Genomic DNA, 24,164 nt, shown 5'->3' with positions numbered 1-24,164 from the left:
TTTCTTTCTAACCTCTAAAATATTTTAATTTTAAAATAAAATAATAAAATCCGTATATGTGTCTATCGTTAGCTTCTACAGCTCAACGAAACACACAGTTCCGTAGCAGAGTTTTAGTTTTAGCAGAGTTGGTGAAATCAATGGGCCACCAAAACGCCGCCGTTTCAGAGAATCAAAACCATGATGACGGCGCTGCGTCGTCGCCGGGATTCAAGCTCGTCGGATTTTCCAAGTTCGTAAGAAAGAATCCAAAGTCTGATAAATTCAAGGTTAAGCGCTTCCATCACATCGAGTTCTGGTGCGGCGACGCAACCAACGTCGCTCGTCGCTTCTCCTGGGGTCTGGGGATGAGATTCTCCGCCAAATCCGATCTTTCCACCGGAAACATGGTTCACGCCTCTTACCTACTCACCTCCGGTGACCTCCGATTCCTTTTCACTGCTCCTTACTCTCCGTCTCTCTCCGCCGGAGAGATTAAACCGACAACCACAGCTTCTATCCCAAGTTTCGATCACGGCTCTTGTCGTTCCTTCTTCTCTTCACATGGTCTCGGTGTTAGAGCCGTTGCGATTGAAGTAGAAGACGCAGAGTCAGCTTTCTCCATCAGTGTAGCTAATGGCGCTATTCCTTCGTCGCCTCCTATCGTCCTCAATGAAGCAGTTACGATCGCTGAGGTTAAACTATACGGCGATGTTGTTCTCCGATATGTTAGTTACAAAGCAGAAGATACCGAAAAATCCGAATTCTTGCCAGGGTTCGAGCGTGTAGAGGATGCGTCGTCGTTCCCATTGGATTATGGTATCCGGCGGCTTGACCACGCCGTGGGAAACGTTCCTGAGCTTGGTCCGGCTTTAACTTATGTAGCGGGGTTCACTGGTTTTCACCAATTCGCAGAGTTCACAGCAGACGACGTTGGAACCGCCGAGAGCGGTTTAAATTCAGCGGTCCTGGCTAGCAATGATGAAATGGTTCTTCTACCGATTAACGAGCCAGTGCACGGAACAAAGAGGAAGAGTCAGATTCAGACGTATTTGGAACATAACGAAGGCGCAGGGCTACAACATCTGGCTCTGATGAGTGAAGACATATTCAGGACCCTGAGAGAGATGAGGAAGAGGAGCAGTATTGGAGGATTCGACTTCATGCCTTCTCCTCCGCCTACTTACTACCAGAATCTCAAGAAACGGGTCGGCGACGTGCTCAGCGATGATCAGATCAAGGAGTGTGAGGAATTAGGGATTCTTGTAGACAGAGATGATCAAGGGACGTTGCTTCAAATCTTCACAAAACCACTAGGTGACAGGTACAGTTCATTTGATCAAACACATGTTACAGTTCCCTAACAATCCATTTGATGATAAACATGTTACAGTTTACTAAGCAATCTCTTGTTTATGATTGTGTTAATAGGCCGACGATATTTATAGAGATAATCCAGAGAGTAGGATGCATGATGAAAGATGAGGAAGGGAAGGCTTACCAGAGTGGAGGATGTGGTGGTTTTGGCAAAGGCAATTTCTCTGAGCTCTTCAAGTCCATTGAAGAATACGAAAAGACTCTTGAAGCCAAACAGTTAGTGGGATGAACAAGAAGAAGAACCAACTAAAGGATTGTGTAATTAATGTAAAACTGTTTTATCTTATCAAAACAATGTTATACAACATCTCATTTAAAAACGAGATCAATCAAAAAATACAATCTTAAATTCAAAACCAACGTATAAACCACCATTTTGTGTAGGAATGTATAGGATACGGAACCAGCATTTTGAGATCCTAATCCTTGGGGCCGACGCTGAACTTTGCTATAAAGAACCCGATGGTATCGAGCTCAGATGACGGGTCGAATTTCTGAACCAGTTCTTCTTCACCGGGTTTTAACCACTCCCTGCAAAACATAACTCGGTTTGTTTGTTAGAATTTATAGACGGGAGATGAGAGCCATCTCTTCTTATCATCAATGCTTTTATTTATTGACTCTAATGGGTATATATTCTTACTCGATATATCCGTCTGGGAATTCACATCGACCAACTAGACCAGGTCCTCCGATCCTAGGATGCTGCAAACACATGAAGATACATTAGAACGAGGAACAAGAACAGTTTCTTAGATATTCTATGTGCCATGAACTTGACAACGAAAAGGGTATTTTACATCCAAACCTGTGGTGCTAAAGAAAGAAATCTGTATTTATCCAGGGCATAGCGAACCACGGCCTCATTCTCGCTAGGGTTAATTGTGCACCTAGCAAAATGGCAAACAAATATTCCCAGGTAAGCTTGCAGTAACTCTCAGTTACTCATGACTATGTGACTGAGGACATGTCTCATTATGTTGTTAGGCCTCATCCGCTTAACTTGGAGTCTTGGATAATGCAAAAATTCAGTTCAGATTATGTTTGCATACTTACGTTGAGTATACAAGAATTCCACCAACGCGAACCAATTGAACAGCCTGGTCCAACATTTTCCGCTGGTACCATCCATGGTTTCTCAAAGATACAACAGTCTCCTACAAGAAATAAGCAAATTCATTCCACAAGTACCACCCTCTGAAAAGCCTTGGAAACACAGATTCTACTCTGAATTACTACAAACACTTTAGATTTTGGTCTACATGTATAACAGTATATATATATTGCTTCAAGAAGTTACTAAGAAATCATATTTCCGCCACATAGAACTGTTTAAGTTAAGGCTAATCCACACATGTTGACACAAATACTAGAATGTGTACATGTTAACTCGTGCGAATTAGAACTTAATAAAGCAAAATCACAAAAAAGTAGAAGTTCCCACAAGACGGACAAGTCTTGAATTTATCTTACCAGTCCAGCGAAAAGACGAGGTCTCAAGCCAAGGGCAGAACAAGGAGCATCTAAAAGGACCCTATCGAAACTATTAGGCGGGAAACCTTGTGATTTTCCAGCTCTTCCACCTTGGCATTGAGTTCTTCCACGACCATTTTTCAACCTTCCTTTATTCTTCCTGATGTAAGCTTGGCTAACATTATCCCCTCCATTTGGCTGTTCAGTGCTGTCTAAAACATGGGTGATAATGGGAAAATCAACCTTCTGCTTAGTTTTTGAAAACAACTGAAATATATATATTTTGAATTTATATATACATGCATAAACGTGAGATAATGGGCTACAGATGCCAATTTAGTAAAGTTATAGTTCTGTATTTGTTTGATGCCAAAGTGATAACTAAGGTCCTTGTCCACAAAGGGGTCAGGACAATGCAAACATGGCAAGTTTGTTGAGGTACTTTTACCTAGTAAACAAAGAGGCCACCATTTCGGTAAAAAAACAACTAAACCAAACACTTTGAGAGAGTAGCTTACTTACCATTTTTCTCACATGATTTGTCAGCCTCGGATCTTCTAGAAGTAACAGATGTCATTTCCTCGTTTGATGATAATTCAGAATGGCTGGTCATGGAACTACTATTATCACCGTTAATTAATATTGTGGACTCATTGAGTGTGGTCGGAAGACAGACAGATTTTAGTGCATCTAATTTACATGTTGTTATGCAGGTAAAACCCATTTCAGCAGACAAGTTCTGGACAACCAGCACCTGCGTTTTGGAAAACAGTAAACAAACTAATTAGAGCATGTGATTTTGCATTCCCAACCAGAAATTTTGTTTTGTGTTCTACGCATATAATGTAAATTTGGCAAGCAAGTAAACCCAACAGAAATCATGCCTGTTTCAATAAGCATTACTTAATCATAAGAAACTGTACCTTGTTATGAGATCTATCTGCTGCCACTATCTCTCCCTCATCATTCATAAGTATAGCAATTGCAGTAGTCTTCCCTCCAGGTGCTGCACACATATCTAATATTCTCTCCCCTTTTTGAGGATCTGTGCAAGCAAGATAAGAATTTAGGATCTCATCAGTTTTGTAATACTGTGGCTTTCCCATCGATATCTAGGATCTACTATATTTGAATTATGGATATATGTAAACTATATCATAAAAGGGGTGAATGTATAAGCAAACTGTAGGCCGAAAATTAATATAACTTACCAAGAGCATGAGCAACAATAATACTTGGCAGGTTTTGAAGAAATATTTCCCCCTCAAGGATATCTAAGGAGCGAAAACGAAAATGTATGAGAAATACCCCATGATGAAATAAGATACTAAGAGTCATAAATTGTAAGCTGAAGTACAAAGAAGAATCTTACTATGTAAAGAAGGCAATCTGAAAACTCTATGGTTCAAATCCACCGCAATTCCATTAGGAACACGAAACATCCCAGCCCTTGACAACATAGCTGTTCCCATGCCGATATATAGTCCACTGCGTTCACGATAGTAAGGATCTACAATAACATTTCAACTGTTAAAGTTAAAAACATTTCACAAGTTTCGTAGTTGGCACCCCTAAAACTTATGGATAATATAACACTTTCAAGAAAAAATACTGGAGAGAAAGCTTATCTAATACGACTGGATTATTGAGGAAAACTACTCTTTAAAATTTGAACGCATTCCACCGAGTATACTGTTTGACTCTTTTGGCTGCCATAATTTATTACTCAAATAATAGCACCTTTGATCAATAAACAACTTAACACGTGAAGCGCTTAATAAATCAAAGACCTATTCTTCGGGTTTCAGTTACTGTGAAACAAAGTAATGGTCAATCATATGATAGGTTCCTGCACTTATTTTATAGAGAAGAAAGCAAAAGAAACATTTCTGATTCTTGCCTGTTGGCAGCCCCTGGAGAGTGGTCCCACGAGTCATATTAACACTCCAGTCACCTTCATCACCAGGTTGTTCCATAGCAACACAGACAGCAACCGCATCTCCTTTCTCAACATGGGCAGTGCAAGCCAGTACACCTGGCACATAGACCTACCAAAGACCCATAAGAGAAATTAGTACATATTTGTTCACTTAAAAGCCCGGAGTTTCTCAGCTAGATTGTCAAAAACTATAACGAAATACAACCAAGATAGGGATTCATATTCCAACCCAACTCCCAGCAGCATAGTGACAGGATAGAAGCTTAAGCCCTCCCAATGGAATACTTTAAGATCGCATAATTTTAAGTATCAATGTGACTAGCCACTAAAGTTTCACTGAGAGAGCGTCAAGATTACCTGGGCTCCTCTGAGAACTGCTTCAGCACACTTCCTGCTCACTAGTACCTCCTTTGGAGGGTTTTCAAGACCAGAATCATATTCTATCTTATGTGGGCCTGAACCATTGACAAAGACAACATAATCCAAACCAGGTATCTGACACTTGGTGACGGGACTACTTCCATCTGGTTGTACTAGCTTCAAGCCCTCCTCCGAGTCGTTTAAAATTTTCGTAAGCTTTTCGATAACCGCATCACTCGTCGTTTTAACAGTGTTCACCCTAATGCAGGAGTATGAAGATGGGCGCCTAATATGGAACAAAAACAAAATATATATAGAGTCGAGCAAAATGTAGCAACAATAACTAGAGCAGACGCAAGAAAAATGTGAGAAAGTTTGTTAATTTAGTTACGATGGCAGACTACAACTGAAACATGTGAAGGAGAAGCTAACATTGGGGAAAATGCAATTAAATAATAATTCGATTTAGGAGATTAGAGAATGAATAAGCAATAAGGCAAAGCGAATCCAGCTAAATGCGCCTAAAGGAGGGCAATGTTGCTTCAGAAGTAGATGAGAATGATAGAAAAGTACGTGAGAGCCTTTGAAATGCGAGCAAAGTGATCGGGTCCATAAGCTTTAGTGAAGTAGTCTTCAACTTCAGGATTCCATCGCAGTACCGGATCATAACAGTAACGCTCCGAATCGGAAGGACCCATCTCCATCTGATGAGAGATAGAGCGTGACTGAGAAACAGAGGAGAAGAAGGCCTTGGCTCTGGTTAAGCAAGTGGTGAGGGAAGAGGGTTTTAGCAGAACCCTCGCTTTACTCATTCAAGGTGGAAGGAGACTGGAGAGATAGAGAGAGCTTCTTCAAGGGAAGAAACTTCTTGGGTTTTTACCTTTTTAGAGCTTTAATGGTAGATGGGCCATGGGTTGCAATGAATAAGCCCATATCATTCAGAGCTTTAATGGTGTATGGGCCTTGGGTTGCAATGAATAAGCCCATATCATTCAGAGCTTTAATAGTAGATGGGCCTTGGGTTGCAATGAATAAGCCCATCTCATTCAGAGCTTTAATGGTAGATGGGCCTTGGGTTGCAAAGAATAAGCCCATATCATTCAGAGCTTTAATGACAGATGGGCCTTGGGTTGCAATGAATAAGCCCATCACATTCAGAGCTTTAATGGTATATGGGCCTTAGGTTGCAAAGAATAAGTCCATCATATTCATCTGCTTGTTTATTTACTTTGATGTAAGGTTTTTTATATAAAGGTCAAAAAAGGTTAGGTAGAAGAAGCTAAAAGGTTTGATGAGAGTCTTTTCCTACCAAACCCCCTCTCCTTGTGATGATGATTAGCTTCACCTGCCATTTTCTCAATGACTGTACCCACAGGTTATATAAATGGCTTCTCACATTTCGAGCTCCATTCCTCACCAGACCCCTTTTGCAAGGTTATCCCTTTTTCTCTCTCTATTTCATTTGATTTCACTATTAGCTTCTTCATTTTTGTGAGAGGCTCTTGGATTTTTTTGATTTTTGCAACTTGTAATGGAGTCTGTTCCCATTAAAGTTTCTTCATTTCTGAGTCTTTAGCCATCTATTCGTTGGTTGGAACTTGGAAGAGTAGGATTTTAGTTTGAAATGCTCATTCTCCGATCATAAAGTTTATATATTTTGAATAGAATTTGTGTTCTTGTTCTAGTGGATGAAGTAGAGAATAATCTAGGGAGGTTGAAATTAGATTGTTGCAAGTTCGTGAATATTAGGATTTGTCTCATTGGGTCTGAAGTTTTGTGGAATTTCTTGACAGTGTAGTTTGGCAGTTTGAGAGTGTTTTTCATATCCGACTCTTTCAAACTGATGGTTTTGACATTTTTGTTGACCAGATTAGTAAGTTATTGTTGTCGTTTTGAGAAAGCTGGATATGGCTCAAGAAGGTCAAAACATCGATGAGCCGGTAATCTCTGCCTTTTTCAGTCTTTTGTAGTGTTTCTCCTCTTCATGATTCAGTCGTAAACCATCATCAAAACTTTTGGAATCTGGCATTCTTACAGGTTGTTATTGGAGAGGAAAAAGGTTCTGTAAGATTGACTACTCTTAACCGCCCTCGTCAGCTGAATGTCATCTCTCCGGAAGTGGTATATTAAGATCTAAGATCAGAAGCTGATAATATTCTCCTCTTTCAGATGTTGAAAGCCGTCTAATCGAATAATTTGAAACTCAGGTCTTTAAGCTTGCAGAATATCTTGAATTGTGGGAGAAGGATGACCAAACAAAGCTTATATTGATCAAGGTTTGATTCTTTGGTCCTTGGTCTGTTTATGATTTTCTACTACTGTAGATATATTTCATAACATAGCTTATTTGTGCAGGGTACAGGTAGAGCTTTCTCCGCCGGTGGTGATCTAAAGGTGTTTTATCACGGACAGGAATCAAGTAAGACGCTAACAGAATCAACATGTTTTGTCAAAAGAACACATTCAAAGAGATTTTGTCGTAACTTAATGATGATATGTCGTTTTTAACAGAGGATTCTTGCCTTGAGGTTGTTTACCGGATGTACTGGCTGTGTTATCATATCCACACATACAAGAAGACGCAGGTGGATTTTAGTATAGCTCCATATTTTATTGTATGAAAGTGTCTTCTTGAGGAGTATTCAACAGAATAGAATTGTATAGGTGTCTCTGGTTAATGGAATATCGATGGGTGGAGGTGCAGCATTGATGGTCCCTATGAAGTTTTCAGTTGTGACAGAGAAAACTGTGAGTTAGAAGTTTAGTCTGCTTCACATTTTATTTGCGTATAATGGCAAAGAAACAAGTACAGCTTTAACTATTTCTTTCATTGATAGGTTTTTGCGACTCCAGAAGCAAGTTTCGGGTTTCACACTGATTGCGGGTTCTCCTACATCCATTCACGTCTTCCTGGTCATTTAGGTTACTGCTAAACCGGTAACACCAAATATTGGTTCCAGCTATGCATTGGCTAATCTCTAATGTACTTGAGTTTTGCAGGAGAGTTCTTGGCTTTAACTGGGGCAAGATTGAACGGCAAAGAACTTGTAGCAATTGGAATGGCAACACATTTTGTACCTTCTGGTGTGAGTATTTGAGAATGCTTTCATTGGATTTGATTGATTCAGGATGTAAATATATCCGCAAATATTGTTGAGCTGTCTTGCAACTTTACATTTATCATCTGCAACTTTAGCAATGTTGTTGGAATCTCTGACTATTATCCTGTAGCTTGAATGAGGACAGATTCTACAGTTGTTCTAGAAATGATGAATGGAATGCTTTCTTTTCTTATTGTCAGAAATTGATGGATCTGGAGGCACGGCTTGTGAGTTTAGACTCAGGAGATGCGGATGTAGTCCAATCCACAATTGAAGAGTTCTCCGAGAAAGTCAACCTTGACAAAGACAGCATCCTTAACAAGTAACACAATTTTATTTATATTGCATTTCTTCATGCTTGAGATGCTGATTAATCTTTTTTCCCCTCTGGTGTATATACACACGAAGACGGTATTAACTTTGGGGCTATGGCTGATCTGCAGGCAGTCGGTAATCAATGAGTGTTTCTCAAAAGAAAGTGTGAAGCAGATCATACAAGCATTTGTAAGTCATCCGATTTTCCTAGAACAGAATTCATTCCCGCCTCTATTCATCGGTATGAAATATACCTTTTCCTCTTACAGGAAGCTGAAGCAAGCAAAGACGGGAATGAATGGATAACTCCAGTCATCAAAGGTCTAAAGCGATCGTCACCCACAGGGTTGAAGATAGTACTACAATCGGTAATTGTTATTTGTTAGATGAGTTTCCTGTTACCATTTACTTCTTGGAAGAGAAAATGGTTACTTTCGAGCTAATGTTTTGAAAGGCTTTAAGGTGAAGGCTTTAGGCTAACAATATCAGCAATTCTCGTTACGTTCTTGTGAAATATATGAGGCGACTTTCATAAATTTTTTCCTTGCAGATTTTCCTTTTAGTGTTGAAATTGAGTGATTGTTGTGATGTCTAAATTTTCCAGATCCGTGAAGGTAGAAAACAAACGCTGAGTGATTGCCTGAAGAAAGAGTTTCGGCTCACCTTGAATATCTTGAGGAAAACCATATCCCCTGATATGTATGAGGTAGAAAACAGATGCAAATACTGCAACGGTTTTTGGTTTTGTGTTTTAGGAAAATCGTCGCATCATGCTACTCTCACTATATATTCTTTTTCTGATTCTGTGTTATAACTCGCAGGGTATAAGGGCTCTGACCATAGACAAAGACAATTCTCCAAAGGTATGTGTCCACTCGAGAAAGCAAAATTTGAGTCTGCTTAGAACCGAGATCGCATCTAACATACTTACAAACTTCTATGATTGGGTTTGGTGCAGTGGAATCCAGCGACATTAGATGAGGTGGATGATGAGAAAATCAACTCGGTGTTTAAGCTCTTTGAGGATGATGATATTGAACTACAAATCCCTGAAACAGAAGAAAACAGGTCGGTTTAAGGGATAGTAAACTCAACTCTGAAACTTTCTTTTGATCTGAATGATTCTTGAAACAATCCCTTAGGTTTTGATAATGTACCATTGGAAATTCACAGGTGGGGAGGCAAATACGAGACTTCAGGCTACGCATCTGTACGAGGATAGTATAGACTCTAGACCATATATGTGTTCCAATTTTAATACTTTATCCTAAAAACTGAAACTCCACGTGTGTTGTATTGCTACATAATGTGTTGCTTGAGACTCAAACTCATGCAGCGATGATTAAATAAGGTTTATATGTAAAACATGGGTCGCCATGATATAATTAGAGTTTTTACCAATAATAGTCAATAGTAGTTATCATTTTCAAATGATGTCTCCTCCACACAAACAAAACTAACCACCAGTTTAATATTAGTGTTAAGGTTAGACAAAGGAAGTCACGTTTAGGTCGTTGAAACAGCCGCGGCCAATTTGGACAGCTATAAATTTACCCCTTTTATCTCTCAATTTTCTTCTCACTATATATCTCTCCTCTCTTTTTTTCTTATAATTTCCAGCGTCTTGTCGAATAAAACAAGCAACAGAGACGGAGTAAAAAAATGGCAGACTCCCTTTTGCAAAAGGCCACCTCTGCTCTTGGTGAAGCGAAACAAACTGTTATGGCCTCTGCTGAAACCGCCAAGACCAATGTCGTCAAGGATGCAGTTGACAATGTGGTGTCAAGAGGCATAGATGGAGCCAAAACCCTGTTGCACGGATTAGAGGAGAAGAAAGATGAAGTCTCTTCCAAAATCATGGGAGCTGTTACACACTTTACTGGTAGCGCTGACTCAGCAGCCACAACCGCAAACCGTGACTTACCCGTATCCACTGACAATCAGGTTCCAATCCAAACACCAAAAGAAAACTTCATATTCTTATATCTCTTGTGCCAAAATTAGTTAGGAGACAAGACAAGAGTCTAATACTCTTATTCAATATAATTGCAGCCACTCCTAGCAGCAGGTCGTGAGGTCGAGACGCCATGGTGGAAGAACTGTTGTGGAATTCTTGATCTTCTCAAGGCATCATCATCTGCTACTTGAAGACCAACTTCCGTTTGAAGAAACAGAGCAGAGAAAAAGTTTTTTCAAACTATGTTCTAACTATTTACTTCCGTTTTCTTGAGAGTAATTTCGGATTGTGTGTTTACTTAATTCCGCTTGCTGTTTTTTCTTTTTTTCAATCTTTTGATTGTTGCCAAAGGACATTTGTAATGAAGATAAGTAAGCAAACACACAATAAAGAAGACTCCAAAATTGTGAAACCAATCAAATTCTCAAGCACATAACAAGAAAGTTACGTAGGAAACACTTTCAAAGCAAAGAAATCAAATTCATAAAAAGTATACCTAGAATCAAACCCTCCTCGAGTGGTAAATGTAGCAGACAACAGCTGCTCCTGCCACTGCAACTGCAACCGCTGCCACAGCTCCACCGGAACCAACAGCAGTCACATTCGGCGACCATGACTTGAACTCAATGCCATTCAGTGGCTCCTCAACCACATTCTTCAATCCATTGATCATCTTCTCAGCATCATCCAACTGTTTCTGTAACTCCACAATCTCTGATTCCAAAGCCACCACTTTCTTCTCTGAATCTTTCAACGAATCTTCCACAACCATCTTCTCTGTTATCCACTTCTGCAACTCTGTTTTCCCTTTTGCTACATCTGATTCCAAACTCTTAATCTTCTCCTTCAAATCATGAACCTCCTTCTCCTTATTGTCAATCTTCTCCCTCATCTCTTCCTCTGCACGGAACTTTTTGTTCTTCTCATCTAACTCCTTCACCTCCAAAGCACCAAGCTTTGACTCCAATTCCTTCATTCTCTTCTCATTCTCCTCCTTGACAGTCCTTAAACCAGCGACCTCTTTCTCCAATTCCTCAATTCCACCACCTTTCTGTGAAATCTCAGACCTCAGCTTCTCCGCCTCCGCCGTAGCCTCTTCCCCTTCCGTCCTGGCCGTGATCAGTTCATGCTGCAGCCGTGCAACTTCGGTCTCTAACTCCGAAGCTCTAGAAGCTATGGCTTCAAGAACCTTCCTCTCCTCATCGGACTTGTCAATCTCTCGCTCCATCTCACCCATCTTACGCTTGGCCTTGGATTCGGCTCCTCTCAACTCCTCAATCTCCGCCGTCAAGCTCTCAATTTTACGATTGATAGCATCGTTATCTCTGGCCAGTTCCTGATTCTGAGACTCGAGGTCTCCGATCTTCTGATTGAGTTCCGTGGACTTGCCGTCGTCGCCTTGCTGATCAGAATCGAAGAAACTCTCATCATCCTGACCAGTCGCTTCGCCGTTCAAGCTCCTCTCTTCCGCCATCTCCAGCAACAGCGAGAAAAAGGATCAGAAAATGGAATCGAAGGAGGAAAGTGATAAACCCCAAGGAAAGTTTCGATTTTTCTTTTTATTGGAAAAAGGTTTCGACTTTTCTCTGATTCTCGTAAAAAATTGGGTGAGAGATAAACAAAAAAAAGATAAGCTTTAACTTTCTGCGATTCGATGCAATTAGGGTTTTGGGCACAGAGCAATGTTAACCGATCAAGTCTGATCTGATACGAATGGACGGCTTAAAATCAAAGGAAACAGTCCGATTTGGTAATGCAATGATTCGGATGAAATAAAGAGTTTAAAGTTTCTAAGCACGTGTACACTTTATACGGTTGATTATTTCAATAGAAATTTTGATTGTTTCAAATATACGAATGTTCAGCTGTAATCATCGTGGATGGTTGTATTAGAATTAACCAACTAATCATAGTAACTTTTTTAAGATTAGGTTTATGTTTTGCTAAATGTCAAACAATTCAACTCGAGAACATATAAGTTTAAAGGGTGAAGTGTTTGTGAGTGTTTCTTTTCTTCCTAGAATGTAACATTTTCCGATTTACAATTTGGACATCGATTATAGATGGATTCGGATCCCAACAGAAATGTTAAAGAGATGAAAATAAAATGATCCGGGTTGTTTACTTTAGTATTAAAAAGAGTTCCCATAGAGTAAAATATTTAGAAGTGTTGATTTGGGCTTCTTAAGGCTTTTACTGCAAGTATATTTAATTTTATAAAGGGCCATTAAATTCGGTACGTGTAAATGATTGGGAAATTTCAGAGGCCCAGATTAGTCCCTGCTCTCTAGTTAGAAATCTTGTTCGTTTATTAATTAATGGGCTTACATAGAAATACATGACGAATATCGTCGCTTCACTTTGATAAGAAGAAATGAAGAATCTCTCAACCCTACTTAAATTCCAAACCGGATCAAACCAATATTTTTAGTTTAACCAAACCGAGCTAGAAGTGACTGCGCAAAAATAAATACCATGAGCCGTTTTCTTTTTGTGGTCTATCTACAACTTAAATGAGCTAAAATGTACAAATTTCATTTATGATGACCACAAATATTTTTCAGTTATTTCTCATACACTGCAAGCTTGAAATAATGTCCCACTGTTTAAATTCCTTGTTATCTTGAAATGATGAGTTGTTAAATGTTATAAATTGTGTGGTGGTTGTGAAAATCTGTATGTTTGAGCCAAAAGCATAAAGTGCATGATATAAGAACGTAGAAAACCCACCCAGAAAATGAAAAAAATGGTTTGGGATAGGTATTTAAGCAAAACATTCAACGAAATTGGCATGCTCTTAACTACCTCACCAATTATATTTTTTTCCGCAACATCTGCATGCACGTTTCTCCTCCATTAGATTCTTAATTTGTTCAAATTTATTTTATTACTTCAAGACCAATAAAATAATAAATAAATAATTGGAAAAAATTATAGTCAACATGCATTTTCTCGTTAGTCACCTACCCGACCAGTCTCACTAATATTGTTGCGTACTGATTGAGGAGGAAACTCTGTTTTCTCGTTTTTGTATTGGGCGGCAAAAAATTCAAAAGTCGTTGATTTGAAAGGAGGCTTTTTATGTTTTTATGGTTTTTAACATAGGCTTTGAATGACTAGTTAATTAGTCAAACGTTCGAAAACTATCGTTATATGAATGGTGTTGTTTTAATAAATGGTATTAAGTTCCATGTATTGGTTGATGTCACAAGTCATGTTCCATTGGCTGTCTACTGATGACCAATCTTCAATTGGTAACAATATATTTCGTGTTTTTAGTTTCCTCTGCGCGCTAACTAGACCGGATCAAAAATAGTTAACTTTACGCAACAACACTAATTGAGACTCGATTTTGTATTCTTTCATCATCTCTAACTCGGTTTCGGACATATTCTATGGATGGCATCATGGAAACCACCCGAATTTAACACACGTTAGATCGAATCTAATTTAGATCATTAATTATATATAGTATACATATATTGGTTGATGTCTTGATGATACATATTCTTCAAGTAAAAATGAAGAAGATGTAAAGATGGTGATGATTATTGTCTTTAATTAATTACTGTGACATATGGATCTAATTTAAGCTATAGATTCTAGAACATAAACTAAATGGAGACTTCTTCAGAAATTAGTTTTCTCTTATTTTATTTTGTTGACATTAGTTTCTTTAATTTTTTGTGGTGAAGTCTTGACGATAGCATGCATAGGTATCCTTTTTTGGTAACACGCTATGTACGTCGGTGCATGTCTTCAATACTTCGTGGTGTTGACTTTTCGTGGTAGGGATCTATCTAACCTCATAGGATTTTTAACTGATTTGAATTATGTTATATCATTTATATGTATTTGTAAATTTTGTTTGTCTCATGTGTAATCAATGACAATAACCAAAGCGGTAGTAATATATTCACAAGTAGGAAGAATAAAAATCGAGACAGTCCAAAACAAATGCCAGAAAAAGAAAACACATTGAAGAAAGAGGGTATGGATCGACGTGATATTTTAAAATTGAAATATTCGTTACGTGTACGCGTAAACGACAACGATTCTTTTTTGATGACGATGTTATCCATTTCCATGATTCGATTACCTTATTAATATATTCACTCATGTTATGTGACTATCTCTGTATCTCAGTATGTCTCCGTCGATACGTAGATTTTAGGTTTTGATGCGTATAACTGAGGAACCAATTGATATAAGCAAATCAACGTACGTATGTTTTGACGTGATGAATAATGATGATCTGAGTTGTAGTTTTTACATTAATTATATAAATATATTATTCATATATTCTTTAGCAATAAAAAAAATTTAATTGGAAAAACCAGCATAATACGAAATGAATTATGATACGACAAAACTTATCATATACATATAATACAATTATACATTTCACGATCTATATATAGGTACCGGCCTAACGAGGGAGAAACCTAAATATGTAGTGTAGAAAAAGAGTTAAGATGGCATAAGAGAGTAAAACCAAAAAAGTGTAGAAGAAACCTAAATTACGAGGAAAACAATGACCGGGAGAAGAGAAAGTCAACGAAGAAATGGAAAGTTGGTAGAAAGAAGAAACCTGACAACAGAGAGACGCAATTTTCAAAGCATAAAAATGGACGATGCTGAAGGGTAAAAAGGTCAACCATGCTCTTAAACAAGTTTTAAGTTTATGCATCCAATTCACATTTCTCTATGCCTTCATCAATTTCATTTACTCTTTTGTCTGAACTGTCATTTATTGTTTGACTTTTGCTTCTACTATTCATTTATACGTCGACATATTTGCTTCTTTATTTATCATATATAGATATCATGCATAAGTTCATAACTACGGAATCACGAATGCATATGGATTGCGTGGTTTATATAATGTGTCTAAATATTGAAAGGTATAAGCAAAATTTATGTAAACTACATTTACTTTAGTAAAAGTCACGTTTACAATGGATAAAAAAACAAATAAAAAGGATAAATTATCATCGAATTTTCGAACATACAAGAGTTGCAGTACATTGGAAGATTTAATGATGTTTGGTTGTAATTGTTATGGTTGCAGACAGAGAGATATGTTAGTTTCTTCTGACATCGATATGTTGGTAATTAATTTATCTCACTAAGTTTGGTCCAATTAATTAGCGAAACTAATGAGCATGTATAGGTTAGGTTGGACTAATTGTATATATTATGATTTTGAACTGTACTTGCATTGCAGAAGTTGTCGCTGGCTTTAAGATTTGAAGTTCGGTAGTGACTTGTCTCATTTATTCGTAAATGTCATGTCTATTGGTTATAAACTTATAATCAATGCTCGTACGGAAAACAAGTGTTAGCCGATGTCAAACGAAGAAAAAAAATAAAGTTGGATTAATTTTCTTAGCAACATGTGTTTTCTCCTTGAGTAATTCCAATGTCAAGAAATTTGCATTTCCGATTACAAATACAAACAAACATTTCCATCTATTCACAATAGTTTTTTAAAAAATCGTGTTGCCATAGATATTGTAAACGTTTGTTTGGATGCACTAATTACGATCATTCAATATTTTCATAAGAGCAACACAACTTGTTTTAAAAAGTCAAATTTTCAGTTTCATTCTTTCAGATGATGTGTGATGATAATAAAGATCTCCTCATTTACGTCAACAAAGTTTACTCAAAAAGGAAAAAAAAAACATAGCACATTGAAAAGTATGCAAATTTGTATAAAGAAGAGCCTGTCACCAACTACGTAACCTAACTTGTTAAAGCTCTTCCATATCTTGGAGTTGGCAGAAAAAAGTGCAATCTTTGAAACTTGAGGGAAAATCAACCTATAAAACATGCGCGTTAAATGATTGACAAAAAAAATACAAAAAAACAATAACATGCGCGTTAATTCTAAGTAATCCTGTTCACATATGGTTGTGTTCCTGAAGACATTTGGTTAGATTCGAGAAATATATTAGTTTTGTAATCTGCGATTAGGTTAGGATCAAATTAACTGCTATCCACTATGAAAGTATATATATGGATAACGGTTGACTTATTGAGACTACGTTATACCTTTTCGTTGATAAAATTATTATGTTTATCTGGGATAAGAAGACATTTTGTCTTAAAGATAATGGCAAATATTTTCTTTTCTTTTTTCTTCTAACTGATATGTTTTTGAATGATTGTAGTGTAATAGATTAGTATGGTTGACGTGATTTATATAAGTAAGGAAAAAAACCCAAATGAAAGATTTTTCAATTACATGATTGAATTTTCTAACCTACTTCCTCTCTGAAGATATGATAGTCAAAATATTCATAACTTTTTGTGATAATAATAATTGAAATTCTTAAAAAGAGCTTAACTAAACAAATTATATAAAACTAAATACTTAAACCTAATGATGAAAGTAAGTTTCATATTTTTTTTTGTGGCCTAGGGCAATTGCTTTTTTTAATTTATTTTTGCTAACACATGCAGCATGGCTCTGCCCCAAAGCCCTCCAAGTGGAAGCTGAGAAAGCAACGCAACAACATTCAACAGTTTTAATAAAGCGGCCAACTTGCATCATTCACAACATAATACTAGAAAGTGTCTTGCGTACTTGCGTAGCCGATAATTAATAACCTTGGACTATACGGTACTAGCTTTATTATATTTATGTGTGTACTATAAGGTAATGTATTGTTTCATTCTTTATATATATATCTTGAATTTACGTATGCTAAATATGTATAATCATCAAAACCATAACTTCTTGGGAACAAACAAAAACACACATTCTAATTTCAAGTGTAGATTAGATAAAAACTTTATAGACGTTGTGTCGTTGAGTTAATGCGAGAGAGATGTGTGGGTTAACCAAAATTAAAATAGAAAAGAAGAAGTTAATTTAAAAGCAAATTTTTTTAAAAAGGGTCAACCTTCACACCACCTTTGCACTCGCCTATCATCATCACTCACTTATATAAACCTCCTCTGTTACTTCTTTGTCTTCTCCAACACATTTACTTTTCTTCTTCTTCTCTCTCTACGCCATAGCTATGGTTTTACCAGAGCTTCTCGTGATTCTAGCAGAATGGGTTCTTTACCGTCTTCTTGCTAAATCATGTTACAGAGCTGCTAGAAAGCTCAGAGGCTATGGTTTCCAGTTAAAAAATCTCCTAAGCCTCTCCAAAACACAATCTCTACACAACAATTCTCAGCATCATCTTCATAACCATCATCAACAAAATCACCCTAACCAAACCCTTCAAGATTCTCTAGACCCTCTGTTCCCAAGCCTTACAAAATACCAAGAACTTCTTCTAGACAAAAACAGAGCATGCTCTGTTTCGTCTGATCATTATCGTGATACCTTTTTCTGCGATATCGATGGTGTTTTATTAAGACAACATTCGAGCAAACACTTCCACACGTTCTTCCCTTACTTCATGCTCGTGGCTTTTGAAGGAGGATCGATCATCAGAGCGATCCTTCTCTTGCTCTCCTGTTCTTTCCTTTGGACTCTGCAACAAGAAACCAAACTCAGAGTTCTCTCTTTCATAACCTTCTCTGGTCTTAGAGTCAAAGACATGGACAATGTTTCTAGATCGGTTCTACCAAAATTCTTCCTCGAGAACTTGAATATCCAAGTTTACGACATCTGGGCTCGAACTGAGTACTCCAAAGTTGTGTTCACGAGCTTGCCGCAAGTGCTGGTGGAGAGGTTCCTCAGAGAACATCTCAACGCTGATGATGTGATTGGGACTAAACTGCAAGAAATAAAAGTCATGGGAAGGAAATTCTACACAGGCCTAGCTTCTGGTTCTGGTTTCGTCCTGAAACATAAATCAGCTGAAGACTACTTTTTTGATAGCAAGAAGAAGCCTGCACTTGGAATTGGAAGCTCTTCAAGCCCACAAGATCACATCTTCATCTCCATTTGCAAAGTAATTTCCTTTCCTTCTTAAAGTTACTAACTTTCAATTTTGTTTAAGTTTTCTACAAGGTCATATCTGTTACTTTTCAAATTTCACAAAAATAGATTAAAGTTTAGAACGTCTTCTTTTGTTCTGAATCTCCCACACAGGAAGCTTATTTTTGGAATGAAGAAGAGTCCATGAGCAAGAACAACGCATTGCCTAGAGAAAGATACCCAAAGCCACTGATATTCCACGACGGGAGATTGGCTTTCTTGCCAACACCATTAGCTACATTAGCCATGTTCATATGGCTCCCTATCGGATTTTTACTCGCTGTCTTCAGGATCTCGGTAGGAGTCTTTCTTCCTTACCATGTAGCCAATTTCTTGGCTTCTATGTCCGGTGTTAGGATCACTTTCAAGACCCATAATTTGAATAACGGTCGTCCAGAGAAAGGTAATAGTGGAGTCTTGTATGTATGCAACCATAGGACCCTCCTCGACCCAGTTTTCCTCACCACTTCGCTGGGCAAGCCCTTGACCGCGGTTACTTACAGCCTAAGCAAGTTCTCCGAGTTCATAGCACCTCTCAAGACGGTTAGCCTTAAAAGAGATAGGAAGAAAGACGGTGAGGCAATGCAGAGACTATTAAGCAAAGGAGATCTAGTGGTTTGTCCGGAGGGAACCACATGTAGAGAGCCTTATCTACTAAGGTTCAGTCCTTTGTTCGCTGAGTTAACTGAAGACATTGTTCCCGTGGCTGTAGATGCTCGAGTGAGCATGTTCTATGGGACAACTGCGAGCGGGCTCAAGTGTTTAGACCCTATCTTCTTCCTCATGAACCCTAGGCCGGTTTATTGTCTTGAGATTTTAAAGAAGTTGCCAAAAGAGATGACTTGTGCAGGAGGCAAGTCAAGCTTTGAAGTTGCGAATTTCATACAGGGAGAACTTGCTAGGGTTTTGGGATTTGAATGCACTAATCTCACAAGGAGGGATAAGTACTTGGTTCTTGCTGGAAATGAAGGCATTGTCAGATAAACTATTCCGAATTTTCATTAGTTTTTTTGTTTGTTTGAAAAGCTAAATATTATTGTTATTTCAGGACTTAGATGTTTAATTCTATATGGTTGATTCATTGGCATCATTTCTATTTCTTATCACTCGGGACCATTGATATGTATTGAAAATGTTTGCTTTATATGATTTTGTTTCTGGATTTGTATAGTCCATAATCTCAACCTGTCGCTTTAGTGCCATTAATTTTATTCCTAGAACAAATGAAATGATTTCAGAGTTAGTTGAAATCAATATTAATTGTATACATCTAATCTAATAGTATGTTATTCACTTATTATTTACTTAATGATGCTCCTAAGTATTGATATCACATTAATAATCATGATCCCATATCACAACAACATTAACGTGAACGACCATATTAACTTCATATCACATCAAAATTTAATGTATCACCTTAGAAGATATTAATATTCACACCAAGAAAATGACTATACCTGTCTAAACAGAATGATTAAAGAAAGGAAAATTGCTAGATTAACTTTTCATACCAAGAGTGGCTTCCTTTCTTTAGTTCACTGCGCTGGTAAGTAATGCTTGAAGCACACTAACTGATGTTTGCCTCTTTGCAAATGATATTTGCGATTCTACACAAGCAAAACAAAACTTAATGGACTGAGTAATTCTGCAGTGTTAGAAGTAAAACTTAGTGATGCTTTGAATGCATTACCTTTCCCTCACACGACGAATCTCTTCAAGAATTTCTGCAGTCTGCTGAACCTTAAGATTCTTGGGTTTATCTTCATGATTAAGCACCAAGGATGCAACATTTACAACAGTAACTAGTTCAGCTTCGATTCTGCTAAGTTTCTGGTCTAAATTTTCCAAGAAAGATTCATAAGAAGACACTTCTTTCAGGATGCTACCTATTGAAACATCTTCTAGTACATTATTATTGGTATCAAGAAGTTCTTGGTAATCCTCAACATTCCTTTCAATAAGTTGAATTCCCTCAGAATCCAAGTGAGTGTGGTCATTTTCGACCCCGTCTTCAGTAGATTCGGGCTTTGGCGATACAATGTGGATACCACCTGAAGTATTCTCTCCATCCTCTTCGAGATCCAAAGATATATTGCCTATCAGCTGTGTTTCCTTGACAGATATTGCCTGAAACCAAACCAAGCTTTCAAGACATAGTTAGATAGATTTCTGGGGCAATTGAAAACAAACAAACAACCAAAACAATAACATTTCTTAACAAGTAAGAGTATTGTTTGTTTGTACCTCGTTAAGTTTGGAAGAAAGCGTATCGAGCAACTCGATACGAGCTTTAGCCTTGTCCAAAGCTTGCATAACTTTTTTCTTCTGAAGAAGTAGATCTCTGGCATCATTCTCTTTCCCTGTTCGAACATTGACAGCTGCTTGTTCCCGTAGATTCTCTGCAGCCTCAGATAATCTCAAAAGTCTCAACCTATTACTGTTTGCTGGACCAACAACAACAAAGACCAAAAATAAATCAAATTGACATCATCAATCACTGGATTCACAAGCAGTAAAACCATGCTGAAACCAGCACCTCATCTTTCCAAAGTCTACGACTTTGAAATCACACATTAAAACGAAGATTAGCGAATAAAGATTCCACCTTTGGCACGAGTGGACTCTGCCTCCGCGTGAAGCCGATCAAGCTGGGAGCGAAGAAGGTCAGAATTTGCGGTGGCAGAGAAGCATCTCAGGCTCGTTGGAATCCTCCGAGACTGAGCAATCACCACCGGAACTCCGCCGATGGTCGTCGTCACCATGTTTGGTCTTCTTACAAAGCGCACACGTTCTGTGACATTGCAGTCTCCGTTATCCGGTTAGTTCTACAAACCGATTTTGAATACCTGGTTCATCTAAACCGGTAATTAAGACTAAACCGGGGTGGGAAAATGAATTGAGGATGAGATTAGTATTTACCGTGACAGAGTTTTCCAACTTTGACGTCTCCGTCAAAATTTGATTTCTCTTCTGTATTTGACGACGACACTTCAATCAAAATCTGGAGTCAGATACAGTTCCCTAGATCGAGAATCTCCAGGCGCTTTGTAATCCTGTTTAGTATATCTTTGTCAAGTTCTCTGTCAGAGATTTACCGGGTAAATTTTGAATCTTGGATCAGGTTTTTGTCAATTTCAGATTTGTAATCTCCCGCTTCTTACTGTAGGAATCGATCAGAAGATATGAACTGGGTTCAACGCAAAATCTACCTTTATAATGTCACATTCGGGCTCTACATGCTTGATTGGTGGGAACGATACCTCTTCAGTATCCTTTTTTCCTCACTCTATCCCTCCATGCTTCATTCGTTCTCTCCATCGATTTTGGTTTATCTGTGCTCCAATTTCGATTTACCCTTTCATTAGAAAGATGCAAGTTTTGATTTTTACATCTTTGGTGATATATGGTGGCATTGTGTTCTGTTCTCTTGTGTTGTCGTCTTAAGCATTGTGTCTGTTCAATTTTAGAATTTTGTTTTTAAAAAGCTACTTTCTTAAAATTTTGTCTTCAACTTCAGAGTTTGGATTATAGTCTCTACTGAATAATATACTGTCAATTGAGATAATTTTTTGCTAGTTTACAAGGACTTAAGATCTTTGCTTGCATCTTCTTTGCCTTTCCTCAACTCTTTTCAGATTCTTTGGTGGTTGTTTTGATGTGGTTCGTTTTATACAACGGTACTCGCTACTTTTCGGAGCTTTTCCAGAGGTAAAACACTTGATGATGCTCTTTGCGCACACCTTAAGCTTGTTAAGGTTTCCTTGACACTAATTTTGCTATTGTTGTAACAATTTTTGGTACTTATCTAGTTCTTTTTGCTACTTTGGTCTTATGGTTTCATTAGCGGGTTTCTAAGTGATGAGTGTTATGATACAATATGCTGTTTGGCCTCATCTTCATCTCTGAAACAAGTTTCACGGTTTCCCATGATTCGTAGTATATGTTTTCACAAAAGGATAAGTCCATCATTTACTTAAACATTATCCTACCTTCTCTTGTGCATTTAGTTAGGGTAGATATTAAGCCTCCCCAGAAGGTGATTGGATTGGAGTTAGAGAAGTCTTTAGTTTGCCTGATGGACTTACTGCTGCTGCTTGCTATCTGAATCTTATTATGCTGATTGTTCGAAACTTTTGAGAAGCAATTGAAGCTCTTTCATGATAATTTCTTGTATCCTCGCATTGCAGGCATTTGACATGAAAACATGTCTTGTTTCTCGCACAGTAGAGCACGAAAAGCCTAGATCATCCAAAGGCATGTACGTTTGGTTCCAATTTCTGAGACGTATACCAGCAAAAATCCCTCTTTCGGCGTCACCTCTGTTTTTGTTAATTTTCCTCCAAAGGCTCTAGGACAGTTCTTATGTCTCTATATTATTTGTTCCCATGTTTTTGCAATTAACAGAAATGATTTTGTAGACTCGTAAGATCGCAAGTCTTCCTGTTGTATTTCCAGTTCACTTAGAGACATAATAACATAGTTGCAGGAGTTAATGAACTTGCGGATTACATATAACAGAGCATAATTTTTAAGAGGGAGCTCTGTTCTAAATCTACAAACGAACTTAGGAAGAATCAGGGGTAACCCAATCCTTTGGCATTGCAGAGTTGAAGATCTGAAACAGCAAAGCTTGATCTCTCTTGCCTGGTCTTTTTGAACCAAATCCTTGATGCAGACCAAGTTCAACCGCTTCTCTTCCTTCTTCCGCTATTCTTTTCCTAATAGCTACCAAAGAATTTTGCGTCTCATCACAAGCTGCTACATGTCCATTTTCAGTGTTCTCTCCTCCACCATCTTCTCGTCCGCCTTTCTCTGCCCTTCCCCACCATTTGTTTGACACAGTTGTTAACCCGCCTGATGGGAATCCAAATTTGAACTCATCTACAGCTGCCACTGTCTTTGCCAAGTTAGTATTAGCCCATACATTTGACTTGCCACTCTTGTTTCCCCCATGCTGCACCGTCGAATGCATCATCGTGTGTGTGTCCTCGGGTTCAGATTATGTTACGAACCACTGTAATTAAAAGAATCATGAATCAAAGGGAAAGAAAAACGATACTAGTAAGCACCAGTTTTAACCATTATATCAAGAAGAAGACTTGAATGTTTTCTTTTTGAACAAAACCAAACCACACAGAGAAGAGGGTCTCGCAAATATCAACAGTACAAAGACATAATACAGGAACGTTGCTACATCTGTGAATTAGACCCAGAAGCCTCTAGAATCAAAACATAGAGGCTCAATACTTCCTGGAATCAATGTGTAAGGAACTAGATCTGGAATTAGACAGCCTAGATAACAGTTCCCTAAACGACTCAAACGTTATGAATTTCAGAAAAGTCCAGACCTTTTCCAATTTTCATCTGTATAACATACCCAATTGTGGCACTAAAACCCTAATTTCATGCGTCTGATAAAACTCTCTGCATTGAATCGAAGATTACCTTCTTCTTTTTTCAGAGAGCGTCCTCTTTGGCGTACCCTAGAGCGAAAACAAACAATCCAAACAAGGAAAATAAGAAAAGCCTAGAGCTTTAGATGAAGTATCAAAGTATAAAACACTCGGTAGAGAAACCAATCTTCAGATTTTCGCAAATAGATAACAGAGGCAATGCATACATACCAAAAAGGAGCTTCCTTTGGTCTATATGGATTTTCTGACTTTCTCAGTGATCTTCTTCAATAGTTGGTTTTAAGATGTTTTAGAACAGTGA

The 24,164-nt window shown here is 37.9% G+C and overlaps 9 protein-coding genes and 3 long non-coding RNA genes across 17 annotated transcripts; 7 read left to right on the top strand and 5 right to left on the bottom strand.

The window, feature by feature from the left end:
• Positions 1 to 54: 54 nt before the first annotated feature.
• On the top strand, positions 55 to 1,715 carry PDS1 (4-hydroxyphenylpyruvate dioxygenase; the record flags this gene model as incomplete). Of its 2 annotated transcripts, none has more annotated exons than NM_001160839.1 (2): positions 55 to 1,296; positions 1,411 to 1,715. In NM_001160839.1, the coding sequence occupies 2 exons, from the start codon at positions 57 to 59 to the stop codon at positions 1,425 to 1,427; spliced, it is 1,257 nt and encodes a 418-aa protein (NP_001154311.1). The 2 variants fall into 2 exon arrangements, with proteins under 2 accessions (NP_001154311.1, NP_172144.3); NM_100536.4 differs by having other exon boundaries at positions 141 to 1,303; positions 1,411 to 1,585.
• Positions 1,594 to 5,985, bottom strand: AT1G06560 (NOL1/NOP2/sun family protein). Its single transcript, NM_100535.4, has 12 exons — positions 5,702 to 5,985; positions 5,126 to 5,414; positions 4,730 to 4,877; positions 4,202 to 4,339; positions 4,041 to 4,103; positions 3,753 to 3,874; positions 3,352 to 3,583; positions 2,830 to 3,041; positions 2,413 to 2,513; positions 2,165 to 2,246; positions 2,000 to 2,061; positions 1,594 to 1,887 (listed from the first exon to the last, which is right to left on the bottom strand). The coding sequence occupies exons 1-12, from the start codon at positions 5,938 to 5,940 to the stop codon at positions 1,776 to 1,778; spliced, it is 1,800 nt and encodes a 599-aa protein (NP_172143.3). The 5' UTR covers positions 5,941 to 5,985; the 3' UTR covers positions 1,594 to 1,775.
• Positions 2,491 to 2,717, top strand: AT1G04483. The gene has a single exon (NR_138724.1). It is a non-coding gene; the product is annotated as an other RNA (long non-coding RNA).
• Positions 5,986 to 6,387: 402 nt separating the features above from the next.
• AT1G06550 (ATP-dependent caseinolytic (Clp) protease/crotonase family protein) lies at positions 6,388 to 9,973 on the top strand. Its single transcript, NM_100534.4, has 16 exons — positions 6,388 to 6,562; positions 6,998 to 7,068; positions 7,166 to 7,249; positions 7,336 to 7,404; positions 7,484 to 7,547; positions 7,640 to 7,713; positions 7,793 to 7,876; positions 7,966 to 8,050; positions 8,129 to 8,214; positions 8,430 to 8,551; positions 8,673 to 8,733; positions 8,814 to 8,912; positions 9,149 to 9,250; positions 9,366 to 9,407; positions 9,503 to 9,612; positions 9,718 to 9,973. The coding sequence occupies exons 2-16, from the start codon at positions 7,036 to 7,038 to the stop codon at positions 9,764 to 9,766; spliced, it is 1,164 nt and encodes a 387-aa protein (NP_172142.2). The 5' UTR covers positions 6,388 to 6,562; positions 6,998 to 7,035; the 3' UTR covers positions 9,767 to 9,973.
• A 180-nt stretch (positions 9,974 to 10,153) lies between these two features.
• Positions 10,154 to 12,194, top strand: AT1G06540 (uncharacterized protein). Its single transcript, NM_100533.3, has 2 exons — positions 10,154 to 10,488; positions 10,597 to 12,194. The coding sequence occupies exons 1-2, from the start codon at positions 10,207 to 10,209 to the stop codon at positions 10,690 to 10,692; spliced, it is 378 nt and encodes a 125-aa protein (NP_172141.1). The 5' UTR covers positions 10,154 to 10,206; the 3' UTR covers positions 10,693 to 12,194.
• Positions 10,798 to 12,218, bottom strand: PMD2 (Tropomyosin-like protein). Its single transcript, NM_100532.3, has one exon. It carries the CDS (start codon positions 11,973 to 11,975, stop codon positions 11,004 to 11,006), a length of 972 nt encoding a protein of 323 aa, NP_172140.1. The 5' UTR covers positions 11,976 to 12,218; the 3' UTR covers positions 10,798 to 11,003.
• A 5,026-nt stretch (positions 12,219 to 17,244) lies between these two features.
• On the top strand, positions 17,245 to 19,697 carry GPAT1 (glycerol-3-phosphate acyltransferase 1). The gene is made up of 2 exons (NM_100531.3): positions 17,245 to 18,420; positions 18,561 to 19,697. The coding sequence occupies exons 1-2, from the start codon at positions 17,533 to 17,535 to the stop codon at positions 19,428 to 19,430; spliced, it is 1,758 nt and encodes a 585-aa protein (NP_563768.1). The 5' UTR covers positions 17,245 to 17,532; the 3' UTR covers positions 19,431 to 19,697.
• A 61-nt stretch (positions 19,698 to 19,758) lies between these two features.
• Positions 19,759 to 21,371, bottom strand: AT1G06510 (forkhead-associated domain protein). The gene is made up of 4 exons (NM_100530.5): positions 21,055 to 21,371; positions 20,694 to 20,893; positions 20,140 to 20,576; positions 19,759 to 20,056 (listed from the first exon to the last, which is right to left on the bottom strand). Exons 1-4 carry the CDS (start codon positions 21,209 to 21,211, stop codon positions 20,017 to 20,019), a joined length of 834 nt encoding a protein of 277 aa, NP_172138.2. The 5' UTR covers positions 21,212 to 21,371; the 3' UTR covers positions 19,759 to 20,016.
• On the top strand, positions 21,372 to 22,966 carry AT1G06515 (transmembrane protein, putative (DUF3317)). 2 transcript variants are annotated; one of them, NM_001084001.2, is made up of 4 exons: positions 21,372 to 21,547; positions 21,616 to 21,716; positions 22,085 to 22,157; positions 22,637 to 22,966. In NM_001084001.2, the coding sequence occupies exons 2-4, from the start codon at positions 21,632 to 21,634 to the stop codon at positions 22,647 to 22,649; spliced, it is 171 nt and encodes a 56-aa protein (NP_001077470.1). In that variant the 5' UTR covers positions 21,372 to 21,547; positions 21,616 to 21,631; the 3' UTR covers positions 22,650 to 22,966. The 2 variants fall into 2 exon arrangements, with proteins under 2 accessions (NP_001077470.1, NP_001077469.1); NM_001084000.2 differs by having other exon boundaries at positions 21,403 to 21,547; positions 21,630 to 21,716; positions 22,637 to 22,964.
• Positions 21,630 to 22,013, bottom strand: AT1G04477. The gene has a single exon (NR_138723.1). It is a non-coding gene; the product is annotated as an other RNA (long non-coding RNA).
• Positions 22,870 to 24,121, bottom strand: AT1G06500 (uncharacterized protein). 4 transcript variants are annotated; one of them, NM_100529.3, is made up of 3 exons: positions 24,074 to 24,121; positions 23,895 to 23,932; positions 22,870 to 23,463 (listed from the first exon to the last, which is right to left on the bottom strand). In NM_100529.3, exon 3 carries the CDS (start codon positions 23,422 to 23,424, stop codon positions 23,014 to 23,016), a length of 411 nt encoding a protein of 136 aa, NP_563767.1. In that variant the 5' UTR covers positions 23,425 to 23,463; positions 23,895 to 23,932; positions 24,074 to 24,121; the 3' UTR covers positions 22,870 to 23,013. The 4 variants fall into 4 exon arrangements, with proteins under 4 accessions (NP_563767.1, NP_001077467.1, NP_001030980.1 ...); NM_001035903.1 differs by having other exon boundaries at positions 22,872 to 23,463; positions 23,827 to 23,932; positions 24,074 to 24,114; NM_001083998.1 differs by having other exon boundaries at positions 23,895 to 24,098.
• Positions 23,442 to 23,918, top strand: AT1G04473. The gene has a single exon (NR_138722.1). It is a non-coding gene; the product is annotated as an other RNA (long non-coding RNA).
• Positions 24,122 to 24,164: the final 43 nt, after the last annotated feature.

Source organism: Arabidopsis thaliana (genome assembly GCF_000001735.4).
Source record: "Arabidopsis thaliana chromosome 1 sequence".
NCBI classification, from domain to species: Eukaryota; Viridiplantae; Streptophyta; class Magnoliopsida; order Brassicales; family Brassicaceae; genus Arabidopsis; species Arabidopsis thaliana.
The sequence above is the reverse complement of the archived record's forward strand: the minus strand, read 5'-3'. Positions and strand labels throughout refer to the sequence as shown.